Source organism: Salvia hispanica, chromosome 3, assembly GCF_023119035.1.
Source record: "Salvia hispanica cultivar TCC Black 2014 chromosome 3, UniMelb_Shisp_WGS_1.0, whole genome shotgun sequence".
In the NCBI taxonomy this organism is placed as follows: Eukaryota; Viridiplantae; Streptophyta; class Magnoliopsida; order Lamiales; family Lamiaceae; genus Salvia; species Salvia hispanica.
In genome coordinates this window covers 48,444,978-48,461,240 of record NC_062967.1, presented here as the reverse complement: position 1 = coordinate 48,461,240, position 16,263 = coordinate 48,444,978, and the positions used below count along the sequence as shown (strand labels likewise).

At 30.9% G+C, this 16,263-nt stretch overlaps 2 protein-coding genes across 2 annotated transcripts; one reads left to right on the top strand and one right to left on the bottom strand.

Moving 5' to 3' along the window:
• The first annotated feature begins 2,556 nt into the window (after positions 1-2,556).
• Positions 2,557-5,453, top strand: LOC125211265 (transmembrane protein 64). The gene is made up of 4 exons (XM_048110991.1): positions 2,557-3,117; positions 4,086-4,322; positions 4,415-4,632; positions 4,880-5,453. The coding sequence occupies exons 1-4, from the start codon at positions 2,881-2,883 to the stop codon at positions 5,058-5,060; spliced, it is 873 nt and encodes a 290-aa protein (XP_047966948.1). The 5' UTR covers positions 2,557-2,880; the 3' UTR covers positions 5,061-5,453.
• Positions 5,454-6,555: 1,102 nt separating this feature from the next.
• Positions 6,556-8,267, bottom strand: LOC125216110. The gene is made up of 5 exons (XM_048117735.1): positions 8,093-8,267; positions 7,893-8,018; positions 7,758-7,825; positions 7,475-7,674; positions 6,556-6,828 (listed from the first exon to the last, which is right to left on the bottom strand). Exons 1-5 carry the CDS (start codon positions 8,242-8,244, stop codon positions 6,757-6,759), a joined length of 618 nt encoding a protein of 205 aa, XP_047973692.1. The 5' UTR covers positions 8,245-8,267; the 3' UTR covers positions 6,556-6,756.
• Positions 8,268-16,263: the final 7,996 nt, after the last annotated feature.

The window sequence follows — 16,263 nt, the reverse complement described above, 5'->3', positions numbered from 1 at the left end:
TTGTTTACCCAGCACACAAGAATCACAGAAAGGCAACTCACTTTGAACATCATTATCAGAAAGGATGGCATGCTTTTTTAGAATACTCAAGCCTTTAGCACTCATGTGACCTAGCCTATTATGCCACAACATGGTTCTATCAGTTTTAACTACATTGACATAAGCTTTTTCACATGCAAGAGGCACAACAGTATAGACATACAAACCACACTTTTTCTTAGCTTTGTAAAGGCACATAGATCCTTTGCAAATTTTCATACAGCCTTCCCCTCATTTACCCCCCATACCCTCATTTTCAAGAGTAGTACAAGACATCAAGTTATAGCACAGGTCTGGAACATATCTAATATCCTTCAAGTTGAGCACATTACCATTTTCAAACTTCAAACACACAGTGCCAATACCAAGAATTTCACATTTCTTGTCATCAGCCATTGACACAAACGTTTTAGTTACAGGTTTCAGCTCAGAAAACACTTCCTTGAAAGGACTCACATGATAAGTACATCCAGAATCACATAACCAGTCATTAGTGGTAAAAGGACAGGCAGGAGAGGCATTCACAAATTGCAGATCATGCACCATGAACACAGAATCATTAACATTATCCATTTAATATTCTTGACAAAACTAAATAATTTTTTGGAACTCATGCCATATGGATGGACTACTAATTTTTAAACAAAAGCAAACAAACAAACTTCACGAAGCTTTGTCAATAGTATCATGGGCCAAAATTAATATTGAGCATTTGTACTGTGGATTGAAGCCCATGAAATCAGATATAACGATATACTACCTATTTTATAATATGATTATAAATTAAATTATTCTTCATGTGCGCCCTATTTTGATCTGACACAAATTTAAAAACATATTAAAGAAAGTAGGTTAAAATAGTTAATGAAACGTAAATTCAATTTTTATATTTTAATATTAATAAAATATAAATAAAAAGAATTATTAGAATGTAGTCCACTATCAAAACACAATAAAAATAAATTAAGATAATTAACGAAGGACATATCAAAATGAAAAACGGATGGGGAGTATAGTCAATATAGTACTCCCTCCGTTCCATAGTAATCGACACGGAGATTAAGAAAAATTATGTTAGGTAAATTAAGTAAATGGAGAATAAAGTGGAAAATAAAAAAGGTAGAAAGATGAAGAGAGAAAAAAGTAAGAGACAATAAAATAGGTGTGAAAAAATGTGTTGAGTTTTACTAAAAAGAGAAATTACTTTATTACTATGAAACGTATCAAAATGACAAAATGACTCTATTGCTATGGAACGAAGGGAGTATCAATGTAGGCAATAGTAGATTTCTTTTGTCATTTTAATATAGAGTTTAGACTGTTGACAATCTTCGTTAAAATTAAAATAAGGTTCACAACCATTATCATTATAGTAGTATATCTTAGTTATAGCAGTTTCGAAGTGGGTAGATGTGCATATGAGATTCATAACATAAAGTAAATTAAGTGATCCGTCTGATCAATAGAAGTCAAAATTGAATCCATATTTTTTTTATTTCAATAAATCAAGAAATTTACACTTTCCGTCCACTAATAGGAGTCTCGTTTTTCATTTTAGTCTGTCCGCAAATAGGAGTCTCAATTCACTTTTACCATAAATATTGATAGAATTCCACCTTTCACTGACTTATTCACCTCTTATTTTATTTAAAATTAATATATACAAATGAATTTCCTTTATTCATAATTGATTTCTTATTAGTAGGACAGTTGGCCTTCCAACTGCCACGTGTCCATATACAATTGCCACCGCATCGTAGCAAGTTACAACATCATCTAACCAATTGATTTAGCCATTTAGGCACCCTTTTGTCATCCCTTTAAACTTGATTTCTTTGATAATGAAACTAACCGAAGAAATATAATGTAGTTCAGAAGTTGGTTGAGAAATTAGTTGAATAAACGGTTAAATAGTTGAAATGTATCTTGCGTTTGCGAAAGCTATTATCTTTTGTACTTTGTAACAATATGTGGTACATATTTTGTGAGCTAAAGCAACTAAATGATTAATTTTCCTATTTTCGTTATCTCATGTTATCTCTCTAGTTCTAGTGAGGTGAGTACGTGAGTTCACGATTGCAGACAACAGACATTACTTCGATAAACTTGAGGGAATTTTGTTGGGGCTACTAAATTACGATTACAAAATAATACATCAAATTATAAAATATGTATATATAAACTTTTATTTTCAATTAGATTTAGTTTAAGAAGCAAATCGATCATAACCAAATTCTGAAAGAAAAAAAAGTCAATGAACCACAATTCCGGAAAAAAAATCTTCAAAGGAACCAAGAATATCATAACCAAAATTCCGAAAAAACCAAAAATCTTTGGCTGACTTCTGCTGACGAAGTGTAAAATTTGCAAGTAACAGACACACCTAAAAATGAGAAGAAAAAAAAAAGAAAAAAAAAAAGAAAAGAAAAGAAACTTGTAAGTTGTAACTGTACATAGTGAAATAAAATCAAAGTAAAAGGTGAAAATTTCATTTCATCTACCGAAACGGTCACTTGTTTCCTCATCATTCTAATTTCTAAACCAGCAAGTCAGCGCAACTATACACAGGAAAGCTTGCCACGTAATCTCCGATTTTCCCTCTGTTTCTCTTCTTCCATCACCGCAGAAATACATTCATTCGTTCATCTTTCTAGCTCAATTTATATTAACCCAAAAGATGAAAAAAGGTTCACAAACGGCTATATTTTGACTATTGTTGCGAAACCCTGAATGCCCCCCTCTCTCGGTGGGGCCCCCAAATTCTCATCTTTTTCATTGCTGAATAATTGGGATTCTATCCAATTGATCAAAATCACAACTGGTTTTTGATTCGGGTTTGTGATGACTTACAATAATGCCGGCCACGGCGATCTTAGGATGGATGTGGATTACGTGAAATTGGCGGTTGGCGTGGGCGCTGGGGCCCAGTGCCTGAATGAGGCCTCGCCTTCTTGCGGCGGACGAGGCCAATGGTGGTCGTGGCTGTGGTGGTGGGCGAAGCTTCTACTGGTGGCTTTGTTTATTGGGATTTTGCTCGCGGTTTTCTTGAAATGGATCGGACCCTTCGTCATGGAGAAGGTTAGGTTTCTCTTAATTTGGGTCTGTTTCTGTTTTGGGGATTTATGTGCAAAAGATTGCATACATTTGTTTCTTTCTCAATTATAAGTTAGGTCTATATTTTGCTGTGATTTCATTAAGCAATTGCAAGCATTTGTACCCAATTTAGGTATATGTGCTTGTGAGCTCTTTGTACCAATTTGGAACATAAACTTTGAAGATTCAGGTGCTTTTGTCTAAGAATTGCTCCTTCATTCTTTAATCATTGGAGAAGCTAACTTGTATGCAATTATTAAGTTTATTGGTGTTGGTATAATGTATGATGATTGGTTGTTGTTGAAAAAAACTGGATGTACTAGTGTGTATGTATTTGGTGTAATCCATCTTTCTCTTCTTTACTTTGACCCATTTCCTGTGCTAGTTAAAGTTGATGCATTGTAATGTACCATTGCATTTTAGGTTTCTTACATCTTAACTTACATTGTTCAATTCAAAGTTATGGGCTCATCTAAGATGTGATGATGGCTCTCTGTTTTTGCTTACAAGTTACTTTGGAATTCACAAGTAGAGGATGATGTTAAGCTGGGGAATGATCCTTCTATTGTATTCTCTCTCCGATAATTTTCTAATGTGCAATTCAAATTGCCATTACGCTTGTATTTTATGTGCCCAAAAGAGGCTTAGAGCTCAAGTGAGAAGTCTATTTGTAACTCAATTGTTTTCAAGTATTAGCATCTGCTTATCATTTCATTCTTAGTAGTTCCAGTTTTAACTTAGTGCCATGTATCAGTTAGAGCTGATGCATTTTAGTGTATCAATCTATTTGTTCAAATAAGCAATTCAAATTGCCATTATTCTTGTAATATCTGTGCCTAAGATAAAGTGGGAAATCTGGATATAACTAGACTGTTTTCACTGCCTTGCATCTATTTGTCATTTCATTCTTTTCTAGCTCCAATTTTAACTAAGTCTTATCTATACTTTTCCAGGAGATCATCCCGTTAATTAATTGGGAGAGAGAATCGTTCAGCAGAAAGCAGCTAGGATTTTTAATCTTTTGTTCTCTGGCAATATTCCCATCCATCCTTTTACCTTCTTCGCCGTCTATGTGGCTTGCTGGGATGACTTTCGGATATGGTTATGGATTTTTACTGGTTGTTGGAGGAGTCATATTTGGTGTCTCTCTTCCGTATTTCATTGGTTCACTTTTTTACCACAAAATCCAGGTATTGATGAATATTTATATCATTTGTCATTCTTTACTGTTTCATACTCATAAACACGTTACAAACTTAATCATCCTTTTCCTCACTTGTAGGTATGGCTAGAGCAATATCCTAAGCGAGCTTCTGTGATAAGATTGGCTGGCGAGGGAAGTCTGTTTAATCAGTTCAGAGCTGTAGCACTCATTAGGATTTCTCCTTTCCCTTACATCATATATAACTACTGTGCCGTAGCTACAGATGTGAAATTTGGTCCTTACTTCTCTGGGACACTTGTTGGGATGGTGCCAGAAATATTTCTTACACTTTACACGTTAGTTCTCTTCCTCCCTCCTCTCACTCGTTTCGTCTCTATCTTTCTCTCTGTTTATCTTCTGTGTGCTCTTAATAATATTTGGGATGTACCCTCTCGCTTGCAATGATGCATATTTTATTAGTATTTTATATTGGATTCTTCTTTTTTCCTTGTTTCATGTGTTGCTTGGATGCAAAAGTACACAGGCAATTTTCTTTTTGTGCTCTTATCAGTTGAGACTAATGTGTTATTACTTTAAATGCAGTGGAATTATAATACAAACTATAGCTGATGCTGCGGATGATCGGCAAACTATGTCAGGTCCTCAGATTCTGCTCAACATTGCTGGCTTTTCCATCACCGCGGCAGCGACAGTGCTAGTAACATTGTATGCGAAAAGGCGACTGAAGGAACTGCAGATGGAAGAGGTGCTAGTCTTGCAGTAACACCTCACATTACATGTGGCAAGATTATTGCTTTCTATTGCAATTATATACCACCCGTAGCATATAACGAACTGTTTCATCATCTGGTGAGTTTATAAGTTGGCTCCTCATTCTTTGAGACTCGTCTGCCTGGAGGGGGAAAGTGATTTAGTTGGGCACCGCAACTGATGATATCGATTCTTGCTTCCTTCCTTACCCTCCCCATCATGATCTGTATATATACATAGTCCTCGTTCTCGGCTTTTTAAGGGTTATGTTACAAGAAGCCATCCAAGCTATTATTACCTTGGCTTCACTTAATACTATAAGTCAGTATTGACACTTTGCCATAAGTTTAAATTCATTAAACGACTGTGTTCATGTAATTCCATGCCTTAATTTGTTGATTAGAAATGCTTGTAGTGAAAGAGTAGGCACATTCTGTGTTTTATTTTCTGAGAAGAGGATGTGATATATTGTGCAAGGTATCATCACCGTCGCTGAGAAATGAGAACCTCCAGCTAACGTAGGTGCTTACGGCCTCCGGCTGATAAACCTTGTAGAATTTGTTGCGAGGCCACTGATGCTGTCCAGCTTTTCTCTCTACCTTTGAAAGCTTAGAAAGCCTGACTTTAAAAAAAGAACCAAAAAAAAGGGAAAAATGATGATGGAATATTGGAATTAAATAAGGAAAAAAGAGAAATGGTCCCTTTGATTCCTCATTAAATAGGGGTGGATTTAGTTAGTTTTTCTTTCAGGTGTCTTTTGATGGTTTGAACCATATAATACTGTTCCTGACGTTTTGTGATATGTATAGTAAATAATTTAAGCGACCCGTTCGTTCGAATTGTTTTTTTTATTTACAATTTTTTTTGTGAGGATTGTGAATAATCGAAATGAAAATTATAATTAACTAGAACAAACAATTGCAGAATCGAATAGTTGACAAAGATAAGAGATGTGGAATCTAAATTATGACACTTTTTCTGGGCCATGGCCTAAGATAAAAAAAATTAAATATTAAATAAAATGAACTCCCTCTATTTCATGTTATTCACACTTTGTTATTTCATCCCGTCACAAACTACTTATACTAATTCTATTTTAAACAAGAATAACGAAATTACTACTCCATGTTATAGTTAATGAAGTGTTTCAATATTAAGAGATTTCTAGTTAAATTTATAAGACTAATTTAATTATATTAAAAATTCAATTCTAAATTTATGACGAATAAAAAAAAGCTCTGGTTTGAAAGAAGTATATTAATTTAATTATTATATTATACAAAGTTGCACTCCAACTCTTTCTCTATCATTTTTTCTGCAACTCAACTGAAACCCATGCAATAGAGACTCTCTCCGTTTGGCACGTATCTGATTGACTATACAAATTAAGGCAACACTATGATTTTATTATGTGCACTTACATAGTTACATGAGTAGGTGTAAGTTTATTTTCTAAATAGTACGTTTAATGTAAGTTGTAATTTAAATAAATGGCGATTTGACCCAAGTTAAATAAAAAAGAGAGAGACTTACATTATTGTGTATATTTGTATCCGAAAACCAAAATAATAGGAAATTAAAAGAGAGATACATAGTTAAACCGATTAAGCTCCAAAAGCCTTTCTTACTTGAGTAGTATAATCATCACGTTTTATTTGTTGCTTTTAAAGTGCAGCAATATATCCATTCTTCTAACAATCAATAACCCATCATTCTTTCTCAGTGCCTTTTTTGGATTCTTTCTCCAATATTTTTTCCAACTTCTCGTCCAATTCTTCCACCTATCCAACCGCAAAAGATATGGTGAGATTATGCACTAAAACAGAAGGACCATATTTTTGTGGATGGACAAAAAATGCAATAGTAAAATTTATAAAATCACAGCTTCTTAAAAATCATATTGACGGAGAGAGTACTTTTCGTCATTTCGTGAATCAAGGGTGTACTATAAAAACACTTTGAAGTGGTTTTCCTTATAAAGAAAGAAAATTGAAATTAACATCAACCCACGTGGCCACGTCTGGTGTTCCCCTCTACTTATTTGAGGAGATAATATTAATTAAAATAACCATTTCCAATGAATAAACATTTATTTTGAGTGATATAATAATTAACTAAATAGAATTCATTTAGCTACAAGAAGTTTAAATTAATCAATTTATTAGCTTGAATTATTATTATTATTATTATTATTATTATTATTATTATTATTATTCAATTTTTAATATGAAACCATATCAAATATTGAAGGGTGTGACAGGTGCGCGTCCCACAACCCCAACTACCATATTTATTGGTTATATACTATATTTATCATGATATTTCAATTATTGCCATTTGATGTAGTAATTGGCATTCCCATGGCATTGATAATTTGATATTTCAAAGAATAAAAGAAGGCACAAAAAAAGGAAATAAGAAATGCACCTTGTCCATCAACTCCTCAACCATTTGAGCGTCCTTGGCTGTTTCTTCAGCCAAATCCTCAACAAAGCTCACAACCTGCTTTAGCCCTCCCTCCGGCAGCGACTCCGCCAAGTCCTCCGCCGCTCTGTCCACTTCCTCCGCCACTTTACCTACCGCGTCAGCTATTTCCTCCACCGTCTCCGCCACCACCCCAACCTCCTCTGGAGATGTAACAAAAAAAGATTAACTACTCAATTAAACACTAGCTACAAGTAGTATAATTGATAATGTTTGACTAACATACTTGACACTGTTACAAGCCACTGGATCAGGAAAGGCACTCCCACCATCAATCCAGCTATCCCAGCAACCCTGCAGCCAAAGGATTCAAATAATATAATTTATCCAATCGATGGTGAAATAAATTTAATGAGCTGACCATGGATTGTCAGAGATGCCTTGGAAGGTGGGGAGAGAGAAAGAAGAGAGAAGATCTGCGCCGGCCGAAGAGGAAACAAGATCTGCAGCTGCTTCCGGCGTAGCAATATTCGTTACAATAAAATTCCTGCGCGATGATCGACTTAAGTATTAATTAATGATCAGCTAATTAAAAAAAATGAGGGTTAGAAACACAAGTACTTTTTGGAGATATTTTTGTTGGGGGATCTGTGGAGAAGCTGCAAATCGGTTTTGCTGCGAAGAAATGAACATTTTCCGCCATTTTTGAGAGAGGTATTGTTGCTAAGGCAGAGATCAACAGGGGAGAGGCAAGAGCGAGATGAAGTGGCCATACAATCTAAATAATTTAGTGGACTACTCTCTATAAATCATCTATATAGTGGGAACCATTGAATCGAGTCAAATTTATTTTATAAAGTGACTTATTTAATAAGATGTTAGTATTTAATATGAGTCAAATTTGTAATTCCATTTTGATGGAACATCTTTTTTAAGTTTATCAACTATCCTAGATGAGCAAATTAATTTGGTCCATAACATTTTATAATATTTTGAGGTCCATCAATTATAAGTTAATATGAATTCAACTATTTTTTAACTATTTTCAATATTTTCATGATCAAAATACCCTTAAGGCCACGAGAGCAATTAAATCTATTTATTCTCTCATTTTTATTAAAGTATAATTTGGAATAATTGATATACGAAAAAAGATATTCTCTCTAATTTTAATTTCAAAATAAAAATATCTTAATGATATTAATATTCTATTACTATTAATTATTTACGTTTAGTTTTACGTATGTGTAATATTTTAAATCATTGTATTATATTTAATATTAATAGTGATATAACTTAAGATATAAATATATGTAAACTTTATACTTATACAATATATGTAATAAGTAGTTCAATTTATTAGATGGAATATTAAGTTTTCAATATTAAAGCTATACGTTGAAGAATATGTTATTTTTAAGTGCAATACAAAATTGACAATTAAAAATAAATTAAAATTCATTAACATATACAAAATATTAAATAATTCAAAGAGCTCAGTTTTATTTTATCTACTCTTATGCAGTAATTGTAGTCTAAAAAAATTATTTGAAATTATCATAATCAATTTAATAAAAAAGACAATAGCATTCCTTCGTTGAATATATAATTAATTTAAATCTATAATTGTTTAATTAAATAAAAAATTAATAGTTGCTATCAATTGCTTAATATCACAATGTCGCGTCTTAATATTATCATTAGACTATTTACAATAACATCATGAAAACCCTCTTATCTATTCCCTTGACTATTCGTGAATATATTTTTTCTACTATATTAAATTTTTATTTCAATGTAGTATATGTTATATATTATGATTAACTTAAATTTTCAGTTTAAAAAAATTATGAGATTCATTAAAATAAAATATTTATGTAAATAGTTGAGAATGTAAAAGTATTAACTAGCACTAGAAAGTAATATCATAATACTTAAATAAGGTATGTATTGTATATATTAATAACAATAGTATAAGAAACTATTAAACGTAATACCAAATAAATTAGAAGAACGCAGAAAGTGGATGAATAAAGAAAGAAAAATAAATTACATGCTTTAATGAAAATGAGAGGGTAAATAGATCGAATTGCCCTTCATGGCCTTAAGGGTACTTTGGTCATGAAAATATTAGAAATAGCCAAAAAGTAATAAAATTGATATTAGCTTAGTTGAAGAACCTCAAAAGATATTATGAAATGTTACAGAAAAATTTGCTCATTTAGGATAATTGATGTACTTAAAAAAAAAAATGTTTCCCTCAACCATTTTTTCATGTTAGCTTTCTTTAGTACTGTAATTAATTTCTCCCGGATCATGATAGTTTTTAAACTATTTTTGAAACGTAAATAGTTTTATTTTGAAATACAAACTAACATGTACGTAAGCGTCGAAATTCAATAGATAATTACTTTATCATAACATATGAAATGTAGCTTTATCTATATATTTTCATTTATATATTTAATATGACCATATTAAATTGGTTTTTTACATTTTAAATTTATTCATCTCAACCACTCTTGTCAATGAAATATTATGTTTTGGTCGAGACAATTAATCTAAATACCATTTTACATAAATTTTCACTTAAAGAAATTCCGTACAAGTACAGTGTGAGAGAGGAAATTATAAATAAATGTATGATTAGTACTATGAAGTATTTAGATAAATACGAAAATGGTTTTGGGGTCAGATAAATACTGATACTACATGTGTCTTTGGGAAAATTAAATATGGCTACATAAAAGATTGATTTTTATGTTAAGTGTTTATGGATTGTTGTGGTGTATGGTGTTTTTCTTGAAGTAAAGAAAAATAGGAAAATATTCGGTGTTTGGTTTTTCTTTTTTACTATTTTTTAATTTTAATATGGGTTTTGAATCTCATTTTTAGCATTTTCCATGTTATTTTGGTAAAGGGCATAAAAACTAGTAGTAAAACTCAAAAACGTGGTTAATGGTATTGAAACTCAGGATTTGTCGAGAAAAGTAGTCTCCGCTTTCCGATAATTTGGCCCATTAATTCTTATCTTATTATATATATAGCCCATTAACTCTTGTCTTACATATCTCAAGTACTGAGCAAATACAGTTGAAATAATCTATGAGCACATCTTTTAAATTTTAAATTAAAACTATTTAATTAGGGCAACTTGAGATTTGACATTCTACCAAATTTATTCTGTATGAATCCTGTGTTGGTGATCTTGATTTTAGAGTAGACGGGATCTAACTCAATTTAAAATTAATTTTGCATCATTTAACTTAAATGGTTGCACTCATCCGGATTCAAGATATAAATATAAATTTAACCAAATAAACCCTACAAGTCAATTTTTATTAATTCGAAATGTCAACCACAGTAGCTAAGTATGGTGACGCATACATAGTTTCGTCATCTAGTAAGTTAAATTAATCCACTTTTTGCCGATACAGACCATTCCACGAAATTTCATTCCACTTTTTGCGTGGATTACATCCAAAACTGATGTGTTACAAATGATATACTAGTAATAAAATAAGCAATTAAATTTCTTGGAAATTTTACTAATAGTGCTTGGTGACTAATCAAACTGTAATCTATAAAATAGGGACATGAACTCCTTAACCAAAACATCAAGTTTTCTTTAATTTGCGTGTAGTGCAAGAACCTGGTTATGAAATTTGGGTGGCTTCTCATATTTCTGTTTTTCCTAATGTTCTTCATCTCACTGCATTTGTATGGCAACTTTAATGGATTTTCTTCTAGCCCAATTTTCGTATTTGCAGTGCTTAACATTATTATTTCCTTCACAATTATGAAATGTGAGAAGGAATCTTGCGCAATATTTTTATGAGATTATGGCTTTTCATGGCTTGGTTTATGATCAAGAAGATGAGGAAACGATAGGTGAGCAAAGGAGCAATGTTGATAGTGATGATGGTGATTATGCAGAATCAGATACCTCTGTAGCAATAGAGGAGTCAGCTGATGACAACTACGACGATGAAAAAGGAGATGGTGATGAAAATCTAGAGAGCCGAATTGAAGAATTTATAGGTGAGACGATCAAAAGGTGGAGAAAGGAATTGCAGTTAGATGGAGAAATATAGTTAAATACAAGGAAAGAGTGATGAGTCAACCATTTGTCGCTCCACTCGAATCGTGATTAACGACCTCCCTCTCACTCTCTGGGTGTCTCTCACACATTATATTTTGTTTTGTCTCTCTATTTGAGAAACGCTCTTGCTTCTAACTAGAAATCTCTCTACGATCACCTCTTTCTCTTCCTACGTGAGTTTGAAGTGAATCTTCTAGTCGAGGTTACCCCTTGGCCCTTGGGTTTCCGGACGACTGTGAATGTTCAATCATAACCTCTGTCCGTGGATTGTGGTGACGGTGGTCATGCTGGTGTGTTGTAAGCTCTGTGTGGATTTTACTGGTGTTATTCATTGAGATTTTTGGTAAATGCTTGTATGGCTACTGATTAATCCATCCACTTTTATCTGTAAATACTGTTGTATTCTTGTTTAGATTTTAACTGAAAATTCTGTTTTAATTGGGTTTTTTTTTTATTCGGTATGTTGTTGTGAGATTGACCATCTCATTGTATATTAATCTTATAGAGGTCTTGACAAAGTAAAATCGAGTGAGTCTTTCTTTTAATGGGTATCGAGTATACTCAATCTCTTTTCCATTTTATATGGATAAAGTCTCATGTATTTTCCCATTCATCCAATGAAGTCGGCCATTACAATTTACAAGGACTCGATTAAGTGATTAACTAATAATTTAGAGGTACATGATTTGCATCATTCCATACACAAGGTAGTATTTTGTTTTCATGTATAAACATCAATCTGTTTTTTTTTCATTGCTTGCTAAAATCAGTTTATTGGGCCTGGATGCATATCATAATTCAGGGCCCATAATATATATGGGAGCTCTATTAATCTCTGGTCAATTGAATTGCATTGATACCAATATAATTTGAAATTAGACGTCCATTCGGCATAAAGCATAATTCAAATTTTATTCAATTCGGATGATTATACAATTTGGAAGGTGGGTTGGTGGTTCAATTTTTCCGAGATGCTACAACTAAAAACAAGATGTAAACATTAAAATAACATTAATATTAATGAAAGACTGTTCCGAAATATATTAAAATAATTTATGTGTGGATGCAACTCACCCTCATTAAATTAATTTTTTATCAGTAAATAATTCTGAAAAAGGATGCATCGTTCTTATCTAAAACTACTTTACTATATAATACTATATTTTATTTATTTATTTTGTTTTTGATGAGAAGTTGCATAAAATAAATTAATTGAGAGGACTAACTATTTTATTTATATAGGTGTCATCATACTTATGGAGTTGCATATGGGTTCCATACATATTCTGCCTTGGTCAATACGCGTGGTCCCCTACAAACCTTGCACATTTAAAATAATATATAATATAATTAGGAAAACTTGAAAACTACTGCTTTTGTAAGATGGAAATAATTTAATATAATTGGGAAAACTTGAAAACTACTGCTTTTATAAGATGGTACAACTTTGCTTAATTATGAGCTTTAAATAAAATTTAAAATTGTTGCTTGCATCTTACTGCTATTAATAAAGCAAAAGATTAAAAGTTAATATTATAATTGCACGCCAATTTAGATTTTTGCTTGGCTTGCTCCATTATTTGATGAGTTAATTATTAGTTAAATTATTATGAATGCATAAAAGTCTAAGGTCGAGGCCAGCACAAATTTTAAAATGCCATTTCGTTATCTTATAATTGAATATTTATTGTGAAAAAAAGGGATTCTTGGTTGAGAAAATTGCGTCAATTAATAGAAGTCATACAATTCAATTTCAATATTTAGACCAAAATAACGTACATATTAAGTGGAAATAAAAGGTAAAAGTATATGTATGTCTTTAGGAATAATAAATAATGTGATCTATTGCTTTGTAACAGAGAGTTGTCGAGAACAAATTTCATCATTTTCCCATTCCTAAAGTAAGAAAAGAAATAGAAGTATAATTCGATATTTTGTTTAGATATGAACTAGATTAAATTTTAGTGCAAAATCAAAATAACACATAAGTCAACAAACTACTTCCACATAAAAATGATCCTTAATTGAGTTTAAGTGTTTAACTAAGGTCGCATGTTCTGAAATAAATGAGCGAATTCCAGACGATTTACATTTATTGGTATTAGAAAAAATGTAATATGGCTTTTGTTTTATTAAGTTGTAGTTTTCGGCGAAATAGTAATTCCGCTCATTTATTTAATGATCTATTGTATTTGGACAAATGCATAAAAGTAAATATGTTTAATATAGTCCCAAGCTCATGTGTTAATGTCAATATAGCCAATAGCATGTTGGTCGATTTGAATAACCCTTTAAATTTATAGGATTGTACTTAAAAATATCAAGCAAAATAAAATCTCTACTTGATTAATGCACACGCAATTAGGCCAAAAATTTAATAGATTCACTTGATTTTTCAGTCTGATTAAGATTGTCCCAAATAAGACTGACTCGGATCTTTATGGATTAATCATGTATGACAACTAGTCTCTGCGTATCATTTTAAGTGGAGCATACTTATTTGATATAATATTTTATTTTATTAGTTAAGTGGAAATAAAATAACATAGTACAATAATATATTTATTTTAAGAAATGTGTTATTTAAAGTGAGATATCATAAAAACAAAAAATATATAGCTTAGAATGAGCCCAACTAAGTAAATCGATACTTAATAATGAAGATTTTGATAAAATAAATAGCATTACACCAATAAAATAAAATTAGCTCCCCAATTTATGTAATAGGAGTACAGTATAAGTATAACAACAGTTAGACTGATTAGAAATTCAAATTCACTACTATAATGAACGGTAAAACATGCTAAAAAAAATTAACCTAAAACTTAGTGAGATGAATCAATTTTCCATCTTTTTAATAACTTTTAGATAGCGAGATATTTTATGAAAGTTATAGTTAAAATATTTTGAGTAAAAAATAAAAATTAAGGATATTTTCTAAAAATGCTAAAAGTTGGGGATATGAAATAAGATCAACACTCTAAAACTAATAATGTCACTATCAGTTATTTACATTAAATTTATATTAATTTGAAGGTAGATATCACGTTAAGTAGTGATTTTACTCTAACTATTTATATTAAATTAAAGCTTAAAGAATATTTTCGATGCACTTACTTTTTTTACTCACAAAATATGAGAAGATGATTTGAGTTTATTATAGTGTAAACCTAAAAATAGATATATTGTACTAAAAAATTTAAAATGAGATAAGTTTTAGAGTACCATTGGACTATTTACCTACTCCTTTTAGATTTTAGAGTACATTTGAAGATGATCTAAGTATCCTATTATGTTATCCAAATTGAATTTTAAAAACTTCATACAAATTTATTGTGCCTAATATTAATTTTTTATAAGTTTTTGTGAAGAAATTAGGAGTATAAATTTATATATCCTCTAACAAAATACACTTAATTTAGCATATTCCTAACTTAATTATATGCTCAAACTATCACGTGAAAATTGAAGAATCTAAAAGAGCATTAACACGTTGTATAAAGCCGCCAAATAATATGTGCGCACAAAGTTGTAATACACCATACATGCTAACAGTATACGCATTTACAAGTAAAATACACAAATACTCACCAACAAACGATTCTCCCCCAATATCGTACTTAGTATAGTTCAAAATTTCTTCCCTTTTTATTAATTTTTTGCATTTTGTTCATTATTTTCAGACCAATTTTTTTTCCATCCATTTTCTATCGATTTTCTTTTTTTTTCGCTTTTAAATTAGTGTATTATAATTTTTCTTTATCTTGACAATGTTTTTAAAATTTTAAATAATTTTTTTGAAAATCTCCCTCCAGTTCGATAAATATAACGCAATTTTTGACTAATGTGCTAATCAAGTTATAAAAAATTACCACCTAATACGGATTATGGTATTCGATTTTTTGCAACGGTTCATAATTAGAATAGAATATTTAATTTGTGTAATTTTAAAAAATTAATAAATTGGTATTGTCTAATTATTTGTGAATTTTTACTACATTATATAATTATAAATTATTGTAAAATAACAAAGAATTAAAATAAAAGAATTAAAATTAAATGAATAATGATAATTAAAGTTCTCGTTAGTACATTGTGAATATATAAAGCATGCTTTTTTACTATTGGCCAATGAGAGACCAGACCAATCTAGCAAATGATTCCCCGTTATAAACTCAATTGACTTTCTCTTTTCTTTTATAATTTCATCATCTTATAAATTATGGAAAATTATGGTAATTAACTATGGCTCAAAATAATGAAGGAAAAGAGCTGGAATATGGCTGAGATTTTAAAATTGATGACTATTAGCAACTGGGGTTTTAGTTATTTCAATATTTCCTATTTGTCTTCTTTTCATATTCCTTTTTTGTCTTCATTTGGTTCCCATAAGTATTTTAATTAAATTAGCCATTGATAATGTATATAATCCTTATTTTTCGCTTTATTTAAAAGAGAGTGATGGTTGTCTTCATGCCTTGGCAACCTAATTTCACTTTTCCCAACTACAATTACTTTATTTAATTTCTCTCTTTTTTTGTTTATTTTAATTTTCCCCCAACCGGACTCCAAACCATTTTATTAACCAAAATACATAATTTCCTTGCTTCAAATAATTAACAATTAATGTCCCAATATTTAATGTTTTCCTAACAATTTTTAAATTGCAATTCGGACAATCTGAGAAAAG

Excerpts from the sequence above, each read along its gene's own strand:
- LOC125216110 (XM_048117735.1), bottom strand. The coding sequence starts at position 8,244 with ATGGCCACTTCATCTCGCTCTTGCCTCTCCCCTGTTGATCTCTGCCTT. Across the intron at positions 7,826-7,892 it reads GGCATCTCTGACAATCCATG|GGTTGCTGGGATAGCTGGAT; the intron begins GTCAGCTCATTA and ends CTTTGGCTGCAG. Across the intron at positions 6,829-7,474 it reads TTGAGGAGTTGATGGACAAG|GTGGAAGAATTGGACGAGAA; the intron begins GTGCATTTCTTA and ends GCGGTTGGATAG.
- LOC125211265 (XM_048110991.1), top strand. The coding sequence starts at position 2,881 with ATGACTTACAATAATGCCGGCCACGGCGATCTTAGGATGGATGTGGAT. Across the intron at positions 3,118-4,085 it reads GACCCTTCGTCATGGAGAAG|GAGATCATCCCGTTAATTAA; the intron begins GTTAGGTTTCTC and ends ATACTTTTCCAG. Across the intron at positions 4,323-4,414 it reads TTTTTTACCACAAAATCCAG|GTATGGCTAGAGCAATATCC; the intron begins GTATTGATGAAT and ends CCTCACTTGTAG.